This window comes from Syngnathus floridae, chromosome 10, assembly GCF_059516105.1.
Source record: "Syngnathus floridae isolate MCC-2025c chromosome 10, RoL_Sflo_1.0, whole genome shotgun sequence".
Lineage (NCBI taxonomy): Eukaryota > Metazoa > Chordata > Actinopteri > Syngnathiformes > Syngnathidae > Syngnathus > Syngnathus floridae.
The window spans coordinates 4510011-4533059 of NC_142422.1; the positions used below are offsets into that span (position 1 = coordinate 4510011).

At 39.3% G+C, this 23049-nt stretch overlaps 1 protein-coding gene and 1 long non-coding RNA gene across 8 annotated transcripts in view; one reads left to right on the forward strand and one right to left on the reverse strand.

Annotated features, from left to right (window-relative positions):
- Positions 1-7630: 7630 nt before the first annotated feature.
- LOC148392008 (uncharacterized) lies at positions 7631-9255 on the forward strand. Its single transcript, XR_015860670.1, has 3 exons — positions 7631-7754; positions 8249-8482; positions 8833-9255. It is a non-coding gene; the product is annotated as an uncharacterized LOC148392008 (long non-coding RNA).
- A 2528-nt stretch (positions 9256-11783) lies between these two features.
- The window catches only part of ptprub (protein tyrosine phosphatase receptor type Ub), a 127085-nt gene continuing 115819 nt past the window's right edge, over positions 11784-23049 (reverse strand). For all 7 annotated transcript variants that reach the window (XM_088387387.1, XM_088387386.1, XM_088387384.1 and 4 more), the window contains 7 exons: positions 22838-22973; positions 21686-21835; positions 19711-20025; positions 17635-17760; positions 15339-15496; positions 13959-14094; positions 11784-13875 (listed from right to left, as the gene is read on the reverse strand). In XM_088387387.1, the coding sequence (XP_088243513.1) occupies positions 13813-13875; positions 13959-14094; positions 15339-15496; positions 17635-17760; positions 19711-20025; positions 21686-21835; positions 22838-22973 (1084 nt within the window). In that variant the 3' untranslated portion in view covers positions 11784-13812. The remainder of the gene's footprint in view (positions 13876-13958; positions 14095-15338; positions 15497-17634; positions 17761-19710; positions 20026-21685; positions 21836-22837; positions 22974-23049) is intronic.

Sequence of the window (23049 nt, forward strand, 5' to 3'; positions counted from 1 at the left end):
AAGTTAATTTCTGTTTTCTGACATCATGTCATTTGGTGCTGGCCCAAATTAGCACAATGGATTACAGAAAGCACTCTTGTTAAAAAACAAAACAACAAAAAAAACATCTTAATTTATAATGTGAGAAAGTGATGTTAGTGACTCAGCGTTTTCTAAAAATGCCGCTTCATTATTAGTTCCGGTTATGTTTGAATGCCACCATATGTTACCACGACGCGGGTGTTTACCTTTAGCCACCAGCAGACTGAAGACAGTGTGAAAACGATGCATAATAAGGGCTAAATTATTTCTCAGTCGCAGCAAAGGAGAATTCCCATATGGACTTGTCTGCGACTGAATTAAACACACAGATGTTTTAGCATCTGGCTCGTCTTTTTTGCTTAGGCGGAATACATCCGCCAATGACGACTGAGCATAATCTTAATTTTTGTAAATGTTGACTTTTGTGAAGATCTTTGAGCAGACAGATGACAGCGAAAGACACAGCAACAAGTTTCACCGAAAATACCATTCACATCCCGAAGAATAAACCTAGCAACATTTGACCCTGATGAAAACTTAGGTCCTGCTGGACCTCACAGGAAGATTTATTGGAAGCTCGGTGAGTGGGTGTATGATTCCTTCACACCTCTCTCCTGTGACAGTGATGTATGAGACTTGAGGAAGTGTCATGAGGGCAATGCGTGTTGAATCACATCACTTCACCTCTTGCTGTCATGGAGCACAAACATCAGAGTGTGGCTCTATGTATACAAGACTATAGAACATAAAAACGCTATTTGAATCGGAGACGGAATTAACTACTGGTTTTCACATACCGTATTTTCCGCACTATAAGGCGCACCTAAAAACCTCCAATTTTCTCAAAAGCCGACAGCGCGCCTTATAATCTCGTGCGCCTTATATATAGACAAATTTTTAAAATGGGCCATTCATTGAAGGTGCGCCTTATAATGCGGAAAATACGGTACATTTAAAAAAAAAGTTTGTACAGAGAAAAAGTACAGCAAAATCTTTTGACATCTGAAAACATGTTCTTATAAGTATCAAAATGTGACTTCTGCTTAGACTAAATATCCATAATAATGTTCAGCTAATCATTTCCTCCCGGTTTAAAGAGCCGCAATAATAGCGGCGCGCAGGTAAGAAATGCAAAAGCGGCATCAGAACGAGAACGCACACTGTGACTAAACTGCAAATGGCTTTATAGAGTATCAACAGTGATGCAAGAGCAGCTGTGTAATTTCCTTCTCTGCAGTCATACTAATTTGCCTCCATCTGAAAAGAAAATAATAGAACATTCTGAGACTCAACCAATTTCTATCAGAACCTTCAAAAGGTGTTGCTCACATTTCTTTCACTTGAAAGCCATCAGGTGCATTCATGTTAAAGTTCCTTCTTAGTAATCTAAAAGCTAATTTGCTTTCTTTTTATCAAACTTTCCATCAAGCACTGTGGAAGAGTGGTTAGCATGTTTGCCCCGCAATCTGATAATCTGGGTTTGAACCACTGTTGGAGTTTTCCAGTTGTTTTGGTTTTATTAAAATAATGCTTGTTCGTTAACTGAAGACTAAATTGGCATTTGGTGGGTATGTTCGTGTGATGTATTTTTGATATGACCAATCCAGAATATGGCCGAAGTAATAAACCACAACTGCCCTTGATCCTAATTAAGACAAATTATATACACGGTAAATTAGCTGGATGGATTATTGATCATTTCCAAATGAAAACATCCTTACCACCCCATCCACAAGTCCGGCTAATCATGAAAAACAATTCACTACAAATTGCACAAACAATCCAAGCCACATTGATGAAAACATAAAAGCTGCATAAATCACTTTGGGCAAGACACACTGAAATAAAAATGTAGTGAACGTGCTTGCCTTTGTCTTCCCAGAATCGATAAAGTGCTGAATGACCGGATCGTATTTCATATACGAACTCCACAACCTAACCCCATATAGGATTTAAAATTGATCTGGCACCTTGAATAATGAAGACACAGATAGTGTCCATCAATAAAGTAAAATATAAAATAAAACAGAAGACTCTTTTAATAGATTTTTTTTTCTCCAGTATTGATCAACTGCGAAAAATCTTTCCATTTTATACTGAATTAGAAAAAATTCTGATGTCAGACATCCAAACGATAATATGCAAAGAGAAAGCCGCAAATATGTGTGGAAGCAAATATGAAAATATTCTGGCCTTGTGCTCCCAGAGAGCCACAGTTCACGTTTGTGGATAAAGTAGTCTATGTTGTTTGCTGCTGTGATTTACACTTCTTCTCAGAGCTTTCAATGCCGCGGCGGGATTATTATGTCTGCGTACACGCTGATAACCTTGTTTGCCACTGAATACACAAATGTACGCATTAGTCAGGTGGCTGTGCTCACCTTGTGACACCTGCTGCACACTCACGTTGGATCTTAAATGTCTAAATCTGCATGGGTGTCCTATTATGGCAAAAAGCTTTTGTGTTGCACAGTATGATAGAATCTTTGCCGATTCAAAATGGCTGATTGACTCCGTGCATTTGTGTGTGTACCACAACAAGCGAAATAAAATGCCTACCACTGCGTAATCATGTATTTCTGACATCCTAATGTTCTTCCTTGCACAACAACATAACATCAATAGTCAATGTGATTGGTTGTTATGAAGCTGAAGAACACCCGTATTGTAGCCCCTCCTGTGAAAGCCATTACGACGATTGCCCCAAATGCAAGCAGCGGGAGAGGGCCAGGACACCAGGCTCGAGATAAATCCCACTCATTTCCTGTGTTGACAGTCTGGGGCCGCTTCCTTGACTTGGTGAAATTAACGGTCCAGAACATTATTTTTCCCCACCCAACATGGCTTCATCAATCATTTTGTCGTGAGGCTTCATCACTTTCAAAAATGATGTGTCACTGTTTTCTACAAAAAGGCAAAACAACCATTTTTAAGGCCATCGAGGAAAGGAGTCGAGATAGTGGGGTGCAGTTCTAGGACGTATTCAAAATGCCAAGCTTAAAGCTTCACTGATGAGTTAATGTGGCGACACACTCGACAAAAGCGAGTATCAATCTGACGCTAAACTCTGATCCCACTTTAAAAAAATAAAGTAATAAAAGCTGAACCAGCTGGATGGGTTCATAATGAGAAGCCATGGGGAGAATCATTTCTCTCATTAACATTTCTTTGAAATACCAACAAAATTCGACAATCCAATTTTCAAGCTAGCAGTCGACCGAAGTCTTTTTCACTCTAATGCGTTTGGGTCATTTTAGCATACTGAGACTAAACTTTATCCGGGGCTTTCCTAAATTTTCTTTCATGAAAACCAGCGGCTAGCTAAAGCGCAAAATGCTCCTTAAATATAACAGGCCCGCACTTGTTGCCAACCTATTCGAGTGAGTGAACAGGCAATTTAGCTCCTGCTGTTTGGATGCTAGCAAATCACGCTCAACAGCTTAGCGCTCTATTTCCGTAAACCCACAATTTGGAATTTGCCGTTTACAATCTTAGTCCATTCAAAGAGAATGCTTTTGAATGTTTCAGCCCAGCAACGGCATCTCAAAGCAATTTCAACACCTCACATACAGGATTAGCGCTAACACAACCATTTGAAGATGAGCGTATCCGTATAAAGTTATCACAGTTAGCATGATCGAGAGGTGTAATATAACTGCGGGCTTGACTACTCTGGCGTTAAATACAGACTTCCTTTGCCGAGCGGGAAATTGCAAGTGCCGGGGAACAGAAGCGAGTGACACCACGCGGGATGCTATGGGAGCATGTAAAGCACATCCTCCCCATTTCACTTCCCTGCCGACGCTCTCCCATCACAGAGCGGCAGGGAAAGTAGAAGGAAGGAAGGGGGAATGTGATTTGAGGGCATCAAGCAGCGGAACTGACAGAGACGGATTCACTGCGGCCCAAGCATGGAATTGCTTTTCCTTTCCTCTGGAACTGAGTTGGAAGTGCAAAGCTGCAACTGCAAACAATCTCTAAACAGCAGTTTTTACAAAGGCCCCCCAAAAAATGAAACCTCACAGGAAGATGGGGAAAATACAACAACCAATTCAATTTGAGATATTTTTTTAATTTTCCACTGTATGCCTTGAAAATAAATTCTCTCTTGTAATGGCGGGTGGGGGGCGCAGATGACAACACCCACACTTTTAAAGAATGCGTTCCCATATGTCAGCCCTTCACGTAACTCCCATGAAACTTCATCCATCACATTCCATGCCACCCAAAGCGGTTCTATAAGAACTTATGAGATTTTCCAAGAAGCAGGTGGTCATAGCTATGAATTACAACACATGGTGAGTTCCATACTGTGCAAGCTTTTATATGACAAACTGAATTATTAAAATAAAACATGATATACTTAGAAGGGTATGAAGTCTGAGGTAAAAAAAAAAAAAAGTTTGGGGACAAATAAAGAAATCTGATTAAAATATGCAATTGATCAGTGATATTCACAATTTGTTTACGTTCATCACATCACGACGACCCTAAATTAACAGAACAGTTGGTACCGTATTTTCCGGACTATAAGGCGCACCTAAAAACCTAAAATTTTCTCAAAAGCCGACAGCGCGCCTTATAGTCCGGTGCGCCTTATATATGGACCAAATTCCTAAATTTAAACTGGCCTTAAGCATTGTGTCATGAAATCAATCATAAGTGACCCGCTGAAGATTATGAATCATGAATCAAAGAGACTATGGATCATTATTTTGTGATTATAAAGGAATCTGTTGTGTCTGAAGTTGAAATAAAAAAGATAAAACGGAGAATGATTTGATTTGGACTAAAAATCCGACATGATGCATTAATGGTGCGCCTTATAGTCCAGTGTGCCTTATATAAGGACAAAGTTTTAAGATAGGCCATTCATCGAAGGTGCGCCTTATAGTCCGGTGCGCCTTATAGTCTGGAAAATACGGTAAATTCGTATGCATTCTGCCCTAGGTCTCCAAGCTTTTATTTCCAACTTTTCTCATCATATTGAAAATCTTCTTCGGCACTCGTGAGGATCTTTGTGAGACAAAAAAAAGCGTGGCTGCAATATCACATCAGCATCGTGATCTCTGGCCTGTCCGGAATCACAGAGAGACTTTCAGCCTGTCAAACAAAACTAGTTTTTCCTAGACCTCTGATGTGGACATGCATTCATGTGTGAAATAGAGCCCCCCCACCACACACACACACACACACACACACACACACAAAGCATTATCAGCATCGTGGATACACCTCTGTTGTCAGACAGGATTCATTGAATTTGTGTTGTCTGTGTGCATTTCATTTAATAGTGAAGAAGCCCCATTGGTCAAAGCCCCTGAAGCCTGCCAAGGAGACCGAAATTGAAAGTGAAACAAACATCAATGATAAACTTGTGGCCAAGAATTCGACAGAAACGCACAGCAGATTGGCAATGAAGCCCCTTAAGACATCAATTTATTATAAGTAGATTTATCAAGAGAAAACAAGAAAAATATCACCGAGTGATATCGCAACTTCTATCCCAAGCCCCAGCTGCAATTTACTCATCCCTGGTAATTACCCAAAAAAAAAACATGTCAAGTCCAATAAGATAAAATAAAAACACCGTTCAACATTGTTCACCATTTTGTCTCATTCCAGCAAATTAGCATCAAACATGGAGATAGATATGCCGCAGTGAAGCTGTAAAGAAACCTACCTTTGAGTATTGCTTCAGAACAGACTCACTTCATTTTCCACAAGAAATATATGTGATATAATATCCCCAAGGTGCCAGGCTAGTTAATCCTCTTGGATATTTTCTGATTTCCACCCATCCACCATGTAGTAAATAATCTTTATCAGCATTTTTTGTGAAGAATTTGGGGAGTTTGTAAAAATGTTTTGCAGTTCCCCTGAGATACCCTTGCCACCCCAATTAAAAACATCTGATAATTCACTATTTATATATTCAATATGAGATTTAATGACCTCAACAGCAACTAAAAAATTGGCATCAGAAAATATTAAAGGATGAAAAGAGTTGCAGACAACTAGCAAGTCATTAATGTAAATTAAAAACAATAAAGGGCCAAAGATTGAGCCCTGTGATACCTCAAAGTGAATTATAAATTTGCTTTTTAAAACACCATTCAAATCCACAAATTGCTCCCTGGCAATTTCCTAAATTCCATATCTACTAAGTTTTGAAATGAGAATTTTATGGTTGACTTAGCTTAGCTCAAGAAAAACAACAAGGGGAATTTTTTTTATCTAATGCAGATGAGATGTGGTTGATTAGTTTTAACAAAGCATGTTCAGTGAAGTGTTTCTTACAAACTAAAACCATATAACAAAAGTTAATGGGTGCCTTCAAGTAGCTCTGATGTCTGCCCTTACATCATGTCCAATGCCCTGGCAAGTCTTCAATGGAAAAGCCACAGAGACAAATAAAGACAAATGGTTCTGTCTTCAGTGCAATTAGGTTCAAGTTTCTAAAAGACCAAACCGTGGCACAGCTCCTGCCTCTCCTAGGACAGGACTCATAAAGCTGCAGACCAATTTGAAACCAAGTTCCTCTCAAACCAACCAGACAAGATGATGAAAACAAAAAAAGGACATGTACGGTTTTGTGTGGAAATGTTTTGTGAAGAAAGTTGAGTTCAAAGTGTGATTTATGAAGAGTGGCGAAAGTGAGAACTTTTTACATGCGTGTTCGGAAACACATTGTCGCTGTCCAATTAAAAGGCAATATTTCCACTTTATGGTGCTTAGAACTAACATAATTAGGCTTGTTGTGTCTCCTCCACAACTTGTTTAAATGATGAAGCCAAGCAACTAAGTTTTTATAATATTATCGCTATTCGATTCTCACGAATTAGAGACGAGCAAAACCGCAAAATGAGCTGAACCTCAGTTTGTTTTAATGAACCAAATATCAACTTTGTGTCATGATAACACTGAAGATAGAATTGGCAGTAAAGATGTACTTTCCATAAGTTGACTAACTTCTTAAAAATCACACATTATTATATGACTATTTAACTTAATTGTTTGTAGGAGATCATTTGTAGGATTTATATCTGCAAAAAAATATTAGGGGGGTATATTTGGGAGATTTAAATGGCACTGAATAAATCAAACATCCATGCAAACCATCATCATGAAATATCACAAATACCATTCACTTATATTAAAATGCAAATGCACTGACACCAAAACTAAAGAATGACTTACTTTTGGAGTCTTCTCTTTATCTTTCAAGCTCATTTTCCAGAATGTTTTTTTTTTTTTTGCAGGAGGTGAAGTTAGTTCCACAGGTGTGACCATCTTGAAAATGGAAGTTGTCCCAGTGTTGCATTGATACATCCAGTAAAACACTCGGTAAAATAATTTGCATGTCCAAATACTAGCCAGTATTCATCCAAAAAAATATATGCAGGTTTCCAATCCAGGTCCAGAAAGCAAACACCATGCTACATTTGGCTTTAGACACATGTGCTTGTAATCAACAGGAAGGTAAAGAAGCAAGCTCTCAGGGGGTGATAGGTGGGAGGAGCTTGTTCACCTGTCGGCTCAGTTGATTGGAAGCAACTGACCTGGATTTGACCCCTCTTAATTTTTCTGAGCATTTTTTTTGCACTTTAAATGACCAAAGCAGAATTAGCCTACGTTGGTTCTTTGTGGCTCTCACTTAAAACAAATAAGAAGGAACAAAGCGTTTCTGAAGTGGTGAACAATGTCAAATGCGCTGGGTGAAACTTCTAAAGGTAAAGCTGAGCTGGCTTTTGATAGTGTTGGAAATTACGTAAAAAAAATAAACCCTATGTGAGATTAACAAGAATTACCTGCAAATATAATTTTCTTAATTATTTTTTTTTACTTTTTTATGATTATTTATTTATTTTAATTTTATTTTAGATTATGTAAATTCTGCAAATTAATAGGCCCGCTACATCACTGGCACATCAGTGAACATTATAAATATGAATGGTGGTTATTGGGGATTTCTTTTTTTTTTTTTTTTTTTTCTAATATTAACGTTTGAAAATATATGATGCTCAAGAGTAATGAACCACTACAAAGCAAAAAAAAAAAAAAAAAATCTGTACAATAAATTGGTATAAAACGTTAAAGTGCTTTTCTCTTCCTCCTCACTGTAATACAAATGAGTTTCATAATTAAGAAAAATGCAAAATTGGGACACATGGGAGGAAAAATGCTATGCTACGCTATTCTTATCTGGCATGTTATCTTGATGCAGCTTTGCTCATTGCAAAGAAGCTGTTACACATCAGGACACACTACGACGACATGAGGTTTGGAGTAGGTCATGGCCAAGTGGCACCCAAGGACGTCCATTGTGGACGGAACTGTAGGACCCCCTTACGGACTCAGATGGTTTGATCCGTTACACAACAATCCTCCAGTAGCTGCATCCATGTTCTCCAAACAGCTGGAGGACAAAAGGGAAATCACAAGTGGAGGAGGAGAAGAGGTGAGTGAGGACACTTAGAAAGCCACCATGAAGAAGCCGATCTGCTGATTGAAGGAGATAATCCAGTTATAGTTTATCTCGGGGGGGAGGAAAGTACAGCTAGTGGGCCATCAGATAAATTTCTTGCTGAAATTGTGCATACTTTTGACAAATATGTAATTCTGATCACAATATTTTATGGGCCTCGTCTTTGGTGGAAAATAAATTCAAACATCCCGTGCTTGTTGATGTTTGTGAAGGCTCGCTAGGAAATAAGATGGATGTTAGTCATTGCGACTAGCCTCCTTTTTCTGCTCTAAATAAAGCGAAGGATAAACCAGTCTCGGCGATGGCTGACCTTTTTTTGATAGGACCATTCCTCACATTGATGGCAGCTGTGTGACGCTTTATGACCGCAACCTACAAGTGGTTCATGTTGTCAAGCTTCCATCAAGAACATTTCCATAGAGGCCCTTGAGAACAGGAACAGGAACAGGGTGGACTTTTCACGTCATCCAGGATTTTTAGTGACCAGAGCGAAGAGCTCCTCCGATGGTGGACGAGAAAAAACATGGCGGACGGTTCCATCTGGTCAGCGCCGCTACTTGCCTCGCTCTGCTGACCACGATACGGGAGCCACCTGTTGTTTGACTGTCACATAGAGAGCAGCCGGACTGTTGGACAACATTTGATGTGTTTTCACACTGAAAACAACACAAATTGATTTTAGAGAACAGCAGTCTGTTATGTACTAAACGCTATTTCAGTGCTAAAACATAAACGGCCCAAGATGTTCACACCAAAGCATTTCAGAAAATTTCTTTCTACTGACAATAAAAGAAAAAAATTACTGCACTGCGTGGAATTTATTTCAAATATTTATTATGTTTCTGCACTAAATGAAATGTTTGCTAACTTCCCCTCCACTCTTAGATCTTAATGTAGGACAGGACCTTTAAATGTACTTTGCTTGCATCATTTTATGCAGCATCACTACATCCTATAAAAAGATTATCTGTTTACTTAGCCACTGCACTCCAGCTATACATCCCGAAACCAATACGAAATAGTTTACACTGTAAATATAACTAATATTTTTCTGTATTTCAGCACTCATCCTTTCAGGATTATGCAAATGTTTTATTTATTGGTCATTATCAGTCAGCTTAAACATTTTGCAATAATATCGCTTTTCAACACAAAGTCTTTTTCGCTATATTTTTCAACAAGCCATCGTCAGTTCCAAAGTTTGGTTCTATCTCGCCAACTTTAGCAACGCCAGCTGGCTCTAGCTCTCGGCCCTCGCTGCCATTTTGAAGACGCGTCTCATGAGAGTGCGCATAGCTTGAAAACTCAGCAGGGAAGCCAACAACGATCGACATCCATCTCGCCCCGGACGAGGAATTATCAGAACACGAGCTCGGAAGAGGAATGACAAAGCTCAGCTGGATCTCAGCCCGCTGATAACTTAACTCGCTCGGGACAATTTGTTACACCGTCGGAATTAAATGATAAGATTCCAATTACTTGCTAATTTAAACCAAGGGGCAAGGATGAGCGGTTAAGGATGATGGAACACGTTGCAAAGGATTTCATGACCTAATAGTTTTCTTCAGGTGGAATGGAGAAAAATCTCACCGACATTAAATAGATAAAAGTTCTCAGCTAGGTCATATTGAATCAATCACGTAGTGTATTTGCAGGTAAAATGTCATGTGAAGGGCACATGCATATAAAGCCACCTGACCTGCACTGTCTCGGAGCTGACACTGGGTGGTCTAGTCCTCTAATTAATCGGTCTTGTCTCCCCACTAAAGACTGGATCGGGTTGTCAGGAGTGCTGCATTATTCAACACTGCGGTGGCTGAGAAAGACGAAGCCTCTGGACTGGTGTCACCTTTCGCTAAAAAGATAGCGAGGGGAGAAGAATGAATGGAATTGTCGATGAGAGGTTGAAACAGGGGACAGTGCAGACTAATGTAAACATAATTGTATTTATTTGTCATGTATTAATATTGTTAGATTCCTCCCTAAATCACATCAGTTGATTTAAGACGTGATAAATAGACGGGTGGTAATGTTTTTTTTTTTTTTCTGGGGATAGACTGTTCTATTGTGAGCACTCAATCCAATCGCTTTTCACGGCTTACCCTGTTCAGTCACGCATGAGGTAGAAATGTCACACGGCATATAGAGACTACGGTTGCTAAGTGGGATTGATCTGACGTTACGAAAAATAGCACTGTATTAAAATTACAGCTTCAAAAATGTTTGGGTACCGTATTTTCCGCACTATAAGGCGCACCGGATTATAAGGCGCACCTTCAATGAATGGCCCATTTTAAAACTTTGTCCATATACATGATATATACATTTGGCCCGCGGGCCGGACTTTGGACACGTGGCTCAATATTGGTCCATATATAAGGCGCACCTGATTATAAGGCGTCGTTTTTTGAAAAAATTGGAGGTTTTGAGGTGCGCCTTATAGTGCAGAAAATACGGTAAATAAATTCCCATTAAGTATAATGATATGTTTTGATTAGACAAGAAGTGGTTGGCGTGATGGGAGTTCTGGTGGTTCTTCTGGGCCTGCCCACTGTTTGGCTTAGAAGTGTTACTGTGGTGGATTTTCTGGGATCTGGATTTTTGGTGTTGGATTCCCACTAATTCCTTGGCTTCTGTGTCCTTGGGGTTTGCTTATCTTGGGGCGGGGGATAGGATGGTCACCTTGGAACACTGGTAGGAGGCAGATTATATGATCCAAGTCCAATACATCAGCAACCTGATCTTTAACTTTTGGACAAACCCAGAATTGACGCTGCTGCTCGGTGTTTATTGCCACATCTGCTCCATCTATAGATCTGAGGGCTCTTATGTTTTCGAGTGGCGGCAGATGCTTTTACTGTTCTATAAATCAGTCTGCTGCTCAAAAGGGTTTCATTTTCCTTTCTGTCTAGTTTTGCTTGGTATATCACACCTGCTTTGGAATAATGAGATCAGAAAATTTAATTGAAAAGAGGGCAAGGGATGAGTCACCAACATGAGCAGAACTAAAAATTGAGAAGAAGCATGTCTTAATAAAAATATAGGTACAGGTTAAAGTACAAAGAAGCAAATTGATTCTTGCCCTGATGAAAATTGCTCGCGTTCACATTTGGCTGAAGTGAAAATTGGAAGATTAAAAAAATGGAGATCAAATAGTGGCGAAGTAACATGGAGGGTTGAAAACTAACAGCAAGAAGGATGTCCTGTTTTTTCTTCGACTGACGAATCAATCAGAAAGTTGTTTTTGTTTTTAAATTGAATCGACAACAAGCTCTTCTTCCGCCATCTTGTTCTTTTATTGTTAAACTTCCTTCTCCATACCTCTATGTAAATACACACTTTTCTTCACAAACACAACGCTCAGAAACACAGTAGTCATGTATCATTGGTTCCTACAAGAAAACAAGTGAAGTCAACGGAACCAACACGGCAGTCGGAGCGCAGTCATTATTAAAAGCTTTGGAATGACAAAAAGTACATTTCACTCACATGGTGGGAGTAGCTGCTGAAAAGCACAGCGGGGGGTGTTTGAGCATCTTTTTAGGAAAATAAGTCCAACATGCTGCACTCAAACGGACGTGGTTGTTAAAAGCGCAAATTAACGACGAAAAATGTCATTTACAAGACATTCAATTTGATGGTTATGGAGTCGTCACAATTGGGCAGACATAGTTTACTATTCACAAAGTATTCACAATGTACAGTATTTGTATATACACATTCCGTCCATCCTCCGCCACAAAAAAAATAATCAGGCACTTGCTGCTTTAATCCAGTGATTGTTTTGATCACTGGCTAAACAGTAGCTACCTCATTCCTCTTTCGAAATCATTCCGAACGCATATTTTTTTTTTTAAGCGTAGCTGCAAAATGTCCACCTGGCTTCCATTTGTCAGCTTTCTGTGGCTTTCAGGGGTCTATTAGGGCATGTCCGGGAAAAAGCTGCTCTTTATACTGTTTGGGGAGATATGCTAGCGAGAGCATTTTAAAGGCTGATGATGGATGATAATGGCTGCTCACAGATAACATTTTCCTGCCTTTGGAGAAAAATACCAGGAAAATGGAAAATAATTCCCTCGTGGTGCATTTATGTTTGTTAAAAATATATTTCAGACAGTGACTTTTCCACTGCGCTATCGGCAATTGTATAAAATTACTAGGAATGCGAGAGGCCTAAATGTGTTGTTGCAATTTTTATTTTATCTGGTGACCACAAAATTGGCTGTGTTTTTTTGTATAAATGTTTTTCTTTTGGATATTTTACAGTGCTTAAAAATGATCAATAACTTCAGACACCCTTGCTAGTACTTCCGCACTTCTCAAAACAGTTTTACTACGCTGTGGCATCAATCTGTTTTTCATTTTAGCACCGAATTAAAAAAATATATATAATTATTAAGCACTACAGCAACTTTTCAAGTTGTTGCAATATGTACGGTAACAACGTTAAGGAGGCTAATCTTAGCAATTCGAGGAAACTCGAGAATCATTTTAAGCGAGAGTGAACGGTAATAACTCTTAATGCCATAATTCAACTCAATCCAGAAGCCTGATAAATGCTAGCGTACATAATTTCATCCAACTGCTACAATTGGCGAAAGCACTTTTTATACTCCTATCTTTCCAAATGGTTGCGAGATACAATCACAGAGTGAAGATCATACTGAATGATTATCAAGATAAAGCAGAAAAAATAAAATAAGAAGAATGTTCAAGTCAGTCGTAGGGTTTGGCACTGCAACAGTAAAGAGTCCAAGGAAAAGATCAACTGTTTGGCCGACACATGACGGAAAAAAATACAAGACTGGAAAATCTCTTGGCCGGTTTGTCGAAACTTATCGTGTGTTATTGTCAGAGAATAAGGCCGTTTATGGTATGCTAGTTAATGCCAAAAGCACAATGAACTGCTCTTGGAGGGAAAAGAAAAATGTCCATATCGAGATAACGCTTTTATAACTCAAACAATGAATCACGGCCAAGGTGACCCGACTTCACAACAACACGGGTCAATTTTGTCATTCAGAGTAGATTTTTTTTTTTTTCTTCTTTTTTTTTTTGGGCTACAGAAAGCCTTGGCACAACAGAGCTTCAGTACAGCGGCGAAAGCACAATTTTTTTTTTTAAAAAAGATAAAACGTCACCACAAGAAGAAAAATCACAGCTGTACATTAAAGGTTAAAATTTTGAACCACATTTTTTTTTTGTCATTCAGTTCTTTCAATAGCAGGTTCAAGCAGTGACGTAGAAGCGCCTCCGGGCGACCTTAAATCAAACATGCGGGGTACTTGTTCTGCATGTAGTTGCTATCTCCCTTCAAAGCAGTCCAAGTACTCCAGAATGAGGTCATAGCAGAATCGATACTGGTCCTGAGAAAAAAAAAAAAATCCAAATCATTCCTCAAGTGACACAACACTGAAACGACCTTACTGCTTTATTTACAAACGCTCACCAGTGATTCCACCATGTTGGGTTTACAGTTGCGTAGTGTCTTGACGGCGTAGAAGATGTCCACCATGTTCTGGTATTGGATCATCTCCAGGAGAATGTTGCAGGCACAGAAAGACCCGCTGCGACCGCCACCATTACTTGGGAGGAGAAGAAAGACCACATGGAAATTGTTCCAAAAGACAAAGCAACTGTCACTTTTCCATTAAACAGAACCAGCTTGGTTTTACTTAATCTACTCGACTTGATTTGAAAAAAAAAGGGGCAAAAAAAACCCCTCGACTTACACTTTACTAGTTAAATAAATATACTCCACATGCTTTGCCATTTTGTTTATTGAAATAAATTTGCATCACTGAATGTATGCAGTTTTAATGTTGTGTTGTCTTGAAACACAAAGAATATGAATATGAATAAGTACGAAGAATAACTATGAATAATTAATAGACAGAGTACCCGGGACTGACTATAAATTTGAAAGCATGTCATGTATATATATTTACAAGCACGCCATGTCGAAATCAAGCTTTCTTAACATGTTGTATTATTTTACTATAATTTGGATTATATTACTACTATTAATTATTTTTTTTACACCTTATTGTTATTTTTTAATATTTATCTATTTATTTATTTTTTTTTTACACAAAAATTGGGTCTATTTTGCCTTATTTACTGTTTGGGAGAAATCAAATACAAGTTCATGGGGGTCGAACGAGCACCTAAACTTAAGTTACCAAATATGGATACCATAGATAAAGAGCGAATAGGAATGACAAAATATAATTTATCACATGACTCTCTTTAAAAGAGACTACCAGACAGTGCAGTCTGGACGCACTAATAGAAAATTCGGTAAAAGCTGTTTCGGGGAAAATAAAGAAATAAAAGTGCATCCTGGCATTTCCTCCAACCTATTGCTCTGGTCATCACAAAGTTAACACTATATCAATAAAGTACTAAAGGACAATCTACTTGCACTCTCCTGAGGCCAATGCAGCAGAGGTAGCAAAAGTAGCCGGCGCAACCAATAAAAGCAATTGGGAGGGTAATCAATTGTTGTCAGTGCCGTGGCAGTCCTGGATTTGCTGTAGTGAGAAGCATCACATTTTTTATTAAGTCATAATTGATTTGATCTCCATAATCTCTTTCCCCGTTGTCGTGCGTAATTCCGTGTGACACCGTTGAGTGATGCGCTTTCGGGAGGGGGATGAACGTGTGATGTGTTGGCAATGCCCTGCATGGACCATTCATATTCATTAAGCGGCGTGTTGTGGGGGGGGGAGGGGGGAGGGAGTGCATACCAAACAATGCAATTCAATTCAAAATAACAACATTAGCAATGTTGATTCTCGGAGTCGCTCGTCGTTGGTCGATTACTCACAGGCAGTGGACCACGGTGCGGCCTTCTCCACACTCTCTTTGCCACTTGTGCACTTGAGCCAGCAGGTTGAGGAACGCCTTCTTGGAGTCGGGAACGTCCCGATATGGCGACCAGCGAAGGAATTGGAACTGACACACCACCAGCTGGCCCTCTTGCAGCTAGAAGATGAGAAAGTAGAAGCGTGAGGAATGGATGGGTTAGGGTGCGGCGAGGTTCTGCCAATAGGGATTGACCAATGTTTTTGCAATTTTGACTTCAAACAATTAGAGTTTTTGTGTTGTAGAGCAAGCAACAAATCAAAATGTTCTTTCTTACTTCACAGAAAAGACAAATTGGACTGGAAAACTGAAGTTTTGCGTTCGGTAAGCCGATCAATTGAAGTGAATGCCAACGTTATAATAGTTAATGAAAACAAATTGGAAAAAAAACCTAAAACTGAAAAAACATTTAATGAAACAGTTAATGAAATTTTATACATATATATTTTTTAAATAAATATATATTTTTAAATTTTATATATATATATGTATATATTTATTGTAGTTTACTTTCTTGCCATCGACAACAACACAACAAATTCTTCATATATTAAAAAAAATAAAACTAATACTGAATCGAATAAAAATGAAACAAAAAATGGGATAGTTAAGAAAATAAAAAAGTATAAAAAAATTAAACTACCTGCTCCAAAGACATAAAAAAATATATTCAATTAAAAAAAGTCAACAAAAATTAACTACTATATAATTAAAAAGTTACATTTTAATCCTGCTGTATGCTTAACGTAAACGAGAACAAATTTTACCCTCAGTCAAACCAGTAAAGGATATTATTTTCCGCTTAATTGCTCCTTTGCGATATTATTGCAAGTCACTCTGCAATCCCTTTGCCAACAAACCAAAGGATTTCTTTTGGCTCCGCTATTTACAGCTGCATCAGTATTTTATTTTATTTTTTTGTCGTTTACTAGTTTTGTTTGAGCGTTCCCCAGGCTGCCTGCTGGCATTCTCAGCTGTGCTCAGTCAGCACAGTGACTGGGAGATATATGAGTCTGCAGTAGCAAGTGGCACAACAACTGTAAATGTGTGTGCGAGTGTGCACATGTGTGTGTGTGAGACAGAAGGAGGTCTCAGTGTGTTCATAACCTTGCCCTCAAGACTCTCACCTAACACTTAAGGAGCAGTTGAGAACTGTAAGTCATGCAAATTGGCTTTGCAAAGGCATCAATGACACAGGGAGGAATTGCTTTACAGCCCTCACACTGGGCTGTTTTTCTTCTACTTATATGCTTCTCTCAAAGCTGCACGTGCTTACGGTGCATTTCCTCCATACTGTGCTCATCATGCTTGCAAAATTCTTCCAGTCCCTCCTGTCTCCACGAAAAGCCCCCCTCTTGAAGTCCATGAGTGGGACGCAAGTACCATGGCAAGAGAGGGTCAAACCAAGGGCAGATGATAGAGAAGGTGAGGGTGGCAATCAAGACAGGATGTCGTGGGCACGGCATGTAGCACCGCTTGTAAAAAAAGCTGGCCGGGTGGACCACCTTGCATGCAGATTGCCTTTTGTAATTGCTTGACAGGGAGCAGAATTCATGCATGTGTTTATGCAGATTTCTGTGTCTAAAACACAACCTGCATCCACATCATCAACATAATGGAGGGGTGAAAATTTTGGTTTAGGGAGAGAAGAGCAAATCCAACACATTCCCTTAAAGACCATTTTTAAATTAAAAATCAATCAATAAAAAAAATATATATATTATAAAATTAATAATTACAATTAATAATTAATATATATTATTATATATTATAAAATTATATATTTTATATATATATATATATTTTTTTATATACACTCACACAAATGAAAGATGTGAAAGTTGCCAAGCACTGTTATAATACAGTCTATGAATAACCTCAGAAATTTGTGGCTTGTATTTTCAAAATGAATTTATAGAAGTTGAGAGATGCTGTTGAGTAAGCCCCTGAAATCAAGATAAGATGAAAAGACCAATGCTGTAAAAATCCACCATCAGGTTTTGCATTCACACTAACACACACACACACACGCACACACCCGCACACAAAGTTGTTGTATAGAAATTCAAATCATTCCCCTCAGACTGGAGCTTTTTTCTTCTTCTCAGACATGCCGACAATGCTTTGACTTTGAGATGACTCACATATGGTCCACAGCTCATGCATTTATAATAAGGTTAGAATAATAAGCTATCACATGTGAGTGGAGCAACATGACAAATGCATGTGTTTCTTTTTGAAACCCCGACGATGCTCACCCTTGTGACGTTCTTGACCCGAAATAGTCGAGTAATGACATCTTCATCGGCTGACATGGAGAGAAACTCCACCTCCATGGGTCCATATTGCTGTAGACCAGGTTCGGGCCAGTACTGGACACACGGCTACAGGTGGGACAAATAATAGTACAAGGGTTAGTTTAATCAGAAATGCAGTTTTGAAGCTTGAGAATTTTTAGGTTCAAAGCAGCGAGCTGGTCAACTGTTCACAAATGGAAATATATAATTAGGTTGGGGGCTGCTGTGCTTCCATTCATTTTAAATGAAAGGAGGCACTTTGATTGGTCGGCTGTGATCACTCCCACAGCGGCGCAGCCTTCCCTTTGGCAGTGGAAGTTAGTGGAATTGAAGCTCAAACAAAGAGAACAGTGAGATTATTCTAAATAAAAACATGTGCCTTACCAGAAAATTGGGAAACTAAAGAACTAAGGAAGTTTTTAAAAGAGTGAGCTAATAAAATGTCCAATGTCCAATGTCTAATAAAAAGAGAAATAAAGTGTGAGTGCATGCAAGCAAACAGTCCTGACGGTGACAGTAAAGATGTTTTACACTCTCGGGAATGCTATAACTTCAATAAGTCATGAGAGTGAAAAAGAACTCGAATTGAGGCAATTAAAGTTAAGACGTATAAAACAGACCATTAAAAAAACATCAGCCTTTCAATTAACGAATATTTTCTCCTCATTGGGAAAAAGTGACTGAGACTGGATAGCATGTCAAAACAAACAAATCAAGCTAGTTCCACTTGGTAGTTTGATAAATCGGAATATCTCAAATAGATATTTGAAAAATTAATCATCTAGACTATTCTGAAGAAAAGTAGAAATGTATCATCGCAGCAGCTCACAATGCGCTTCACAAAAAAGATGTCTGGTTTTGAGAAAAAAAGTTTCACCATTGCGTCACTTGCAGTGGATTTGAAACTTACTGTATCTTTTGTGAAATCACTGACTCTGCTCTCATTATAAGATTCACACAATGTGGAAGGCCGTTTTTGACACTTGAATTTTTGCTTTATGCTGTTGCATTTAAAGCTAGCCCATCTTTCACATGGGTTATAGGAGCCCCTGGAACAACAGGAGGTGCCCAGACACAGCAGGCTGGTGTTAATAATAGCAGAGAAGAAGAATGAGTCGGGGAGCTGTAATGTTCTTTATGAGATTGCAAGCAAGGCAGAGAACTCCAATCCCTCAAATTAACTCCCCAACAGTGCTCATAACAGAGTATCGTGATTAAAGTTGCCAAAAAAGACTCGATTTTCACTAAAAGAAACAAAAAGATTTGAACAAGGAGGTGATAAAAACGGAAATATTCCAACCTACTCAACATTTATTTTACAGAATCCATGTTTTAAACATTTCCACTGCCTCGGTGCAATTTTGACCAAGATGAATGATTTAGCGTGAGCCCTGCGACACAATGAAACGTGTTATTTTAAATTTATACTGAGCCGAGTTTGATTATGCCAAAGTTATAAGTGTTTCATTTGTAAATGCAATCTTACGCGAGAAGCAAAGCGGTGTCTATTTTCAAGCGCCTTGCGTTTCATTATCCGGTACATTTTCAATATTTTTCTTAACCTTTTTCATCTTGATCACGACTGAGATTTCCTTCTCTGTTGTCGGGACGACATGAAACACAATTAAAATCTAACAGGCGCTAGTGCAGAGGAGGAGGACGAGGGAGGAGGAGGGAGAAGACATGCAGCATGAGCCGAGATTGAAAAAGTGGGGCGCCAACAAAAAGAAGCCTGAGATGGGGCTGGAGGGCAGTAAAAGCCTATTCTCCGGAGATGGAACTTGAGGAGGGTGAAGAAAAAAAGTGGGCCGGGTGTTATCTAGTCGTTCCTTGAGATCAATGTGGTCAGGGATCAAAGCTAGACAAAATGGCATGAAGGAACTAATCCCGGGCACAGTGAGACACAGATGGAACGATGGCCGAGGACGGCGTGGAAAAGAAGTTCCGACTGATAGAAAAACTACGGTGTCACCTGTGAGACACATTTATCAACCGAGTTCATAGGAGGAAACACGACGGACGACTCTTTGACCTCACCCAGGCTGAGTTGGACTGATTCAGTTGGTTGAGCATGACCACGGCCGTGCAACCGTAGTCGAAAACCAGCCTCCAGAAATCGGCCGTAGTGCCGGGCAAAGGGTGCGGGGTCACGATAAAGGCAGCTTGCTGGTGGAAGCTGTCGGCCAGAGCGGCGTTGATGTAATTGTTGCTCTCCCCTTCCGTCGTCACCAGGAAGGCCAGGGCGCGATCGGGCGGCAGAACGTCCATGCTGCGGTTCTTTTCTCGGTTTCGGGGCAACAGGGCGATGCTGCACTCCTCCACGTCCAAGTGTGGAGTCACAGAGTTTAGTGTCTGGAGAAAGAAAAGGTCAAATAAAGAGATATTACGTTAGCTTTCTTTTAACTAAATTAGCGCTAATGCTAGCTACTCGCAACGTATCATGAAGACTCTCCAAACTAACAAAAACAAAGTCCATCATATTTACTTGGCAAAGGCTCCGCATCAATCATACAACTTAAATTGGGCACAAATCCGAAAGTTTCGTGTCTGGAGAAGTAACCAAATTAGCGCAACTGCTAGCAAATGCTAGCCATCTGCAACGTATCATGAAAATCCTCCAAGCTATCCAAAAAAATACCCAACAAAGTCCATCATCTTTACTTGGCAAAGGCTCCGCATCAATCATACAACTTAGATTTGGCTCAAATCAGAAAGCAAATATCTTTTTGGGTGGCAGGGAAGCTTCCGAACAACAGTCGCAGTCGGATAAGACGGCGGCATCAATGCAAGGCATGTTTATAATTACAGAGTCTCACTGGTTGCACATGTCCCTAATCCCCAACATACATGCTTTATAATTCTTACGTAGAACATAAGGGATAAAACGGCATGAAATTAAAGGAAGCTCACGAGCTTCCCCAGTTTTCACTTTGAAATGCTAAACCGGGATTCATTGCGGTTGGCGGTCGACGCAAGCACTGCAGGAAGATGGGGGCGGAGGATGAGGCAAGAAGAGCATGCGAGAACACAGCTGGTTCTCTTCTCTTCGTATCAACATCTGATGAAACGTGCAGCCAGCGTGTTGTTCCCGACCAATGCTTTTTAATGCGGTCGCACAGTGAAGTGTCACTATCGTCATCCCACGCCGCGATACACACAAATCCCGCGTTTGTGTGGAAGCACATGTGGCGCAAACGCAACAAAAACAAGCTCATTAAACTACTTCCTGTTTTTTTTTTTGCACATTTCAAAATGTCATAATAAAGCAGAGCAGCTGTACTCTGTCGCTTTGTTGTTGTTTTAAGTGAAGAATTGTAGGTTGCGTATATGTGCAATATGGAGCCAATTACAATCGGCGAACAGAGTTTACACGCTTTTATTGCTTCCATCATTGTTTTGTTTTTGTGTCTATTTGTGTTCATTGGCGTAATTACAGAAAAGGAAAGGTGGGGATGTGCCAAAGAAGAAACTGCCACAACAAATATTGGTTTGTTGTGTACTATTGCAAACTAGGTGTCGATTTTGTTTGGAATGAATAATGCAGACGTCTTAATAAAAGCAGAGGGCAGCTACAATTATGCACTGATATAAATTAGGACATTGTGTGCTTGATAAATATCCTTAATTCCAATTTTTGAGAAAACATCCTTCAAATTTGCAGAAAAAATCAATAATGAAAGAAGATGGAGTCAGTCAGAAGCTAACATCTTTTTACAGAGTTGAGAGTTATGAAATTAATAACACAATGAATGAACCTAACCTGCCTTTAATTTTACTTAATAGTTCTATTCCAAACCCATTTATTACCCCTTTTAAAACTAATGACAGTAAAGAACAGAAAAATCAAACATTACTTAAAATCTTGATTTAACGTTCTTCTTTTTATGGTGACAGTTTGACTATGTAAAATTTCATTCCTGTTTTCATTGTTTATTATGAGAAAAAAACTATTCACAGATGGGGACTCCATCAAAGTGTGCAGTTGGTTCACCATTCCAAAAACAAACCTGACCTGAAATTCCTCCCGGAGCTGCGAGGAATTACTCTGGGAATCCACCCTCAGTAATTCTCTGTAGGCCACCGCGAACTCGTTGACCAAGATGGCCGTCTCGCCGCACAAACAAGCCTCCAAAATGGCATCATGGATGAATATATACTGCTCCTTTAAGCAAAGAAAAAAAAAAAACTTCAGAAACACAAATCATGCATTATTCATCCACACGTACAGTCAACTATAACACATTCGACATGGATTTGTATGCTTTTAGAAGGCCTCGCTCGGGATGTGAAAGTGCGGAAATAATAGGCACGACTTACTATAAAACAGTCAACACCACTGCAACATTAATGCACTCGATAAAAAAAACTAAATTAAACACGCCGGTAGTGTAACAAAGCTATTGTAGAACAAATACAAACATTCCTGGATTGGCTAGGTTTTTAATTAAGGCAAATGGCTACAACTGTAATAAACAGCTATGCCAATATTGGCTTTGCATAATAAATGTTGAATATGCAAATGATCTTCACATCTAAACAATGGGACGTGCCTACGCAGCACATACCGGGACAACGTTGACCTTTGTGAATGCCTCAGAGGGAATAAAAAGCAAACTTGGTGGATTTTTTTTATCAACAAGAAGCCAAAATGTATACCGTATTTTCTGGACTATAAGGCGCACCTAAAAACCTAAAATTTTCTCAAAAGCCGACAGTGCGCCTTATAGTCCGGTGCGCCTTATATATGGACCAAATTCCTAAATTTAACCTGGCCCGAAGCATTGTGTCATGAAATCAATCATAAGTGGCCCGCTGAAGACTATGAATCATGAATCAAAAAGACTATGGATCATTATTTTGTGATTATAAAGTAATTTGGTGTGTCTGAAGTTGACATAAAAAAGATAAAATGGAGAATGATTTGATTTGGATTAAAAATCTGACATGATGCATTAATGGTGTGCCTTATAGTCTGGTGCGCCTTATATAAGGACAAAGTTTTAAAATGGGCCATTCATTGAAGGTGCACCTTATAGTCCGGTGCACCTTATAGTCCGGAAAATACGGTATTTTAAACTCCATTCCGCGCAAGGTGGAAAATATATACAATATATACACTCTCCTGCTATTGGCTGGCTGGATGTTTGACCCCAATTGCTCTGACCTCTGTCTGGATCATGTTGATGCGTCGTGAGCAGAGAGTTTTGACGCAGTTGTAGATGTCCACCACACCTTCACACTCAGCCATGTCCAACATGACATCCAGCACAATGTAGCAACCCGTGCGGCCCGCCCCCACACTGCCGCACAAAGAAAGAACATCATTAGGAACCTCACACATTTTCAAGCGTCTTTTTTGAGTTGGCCTTTCAATAA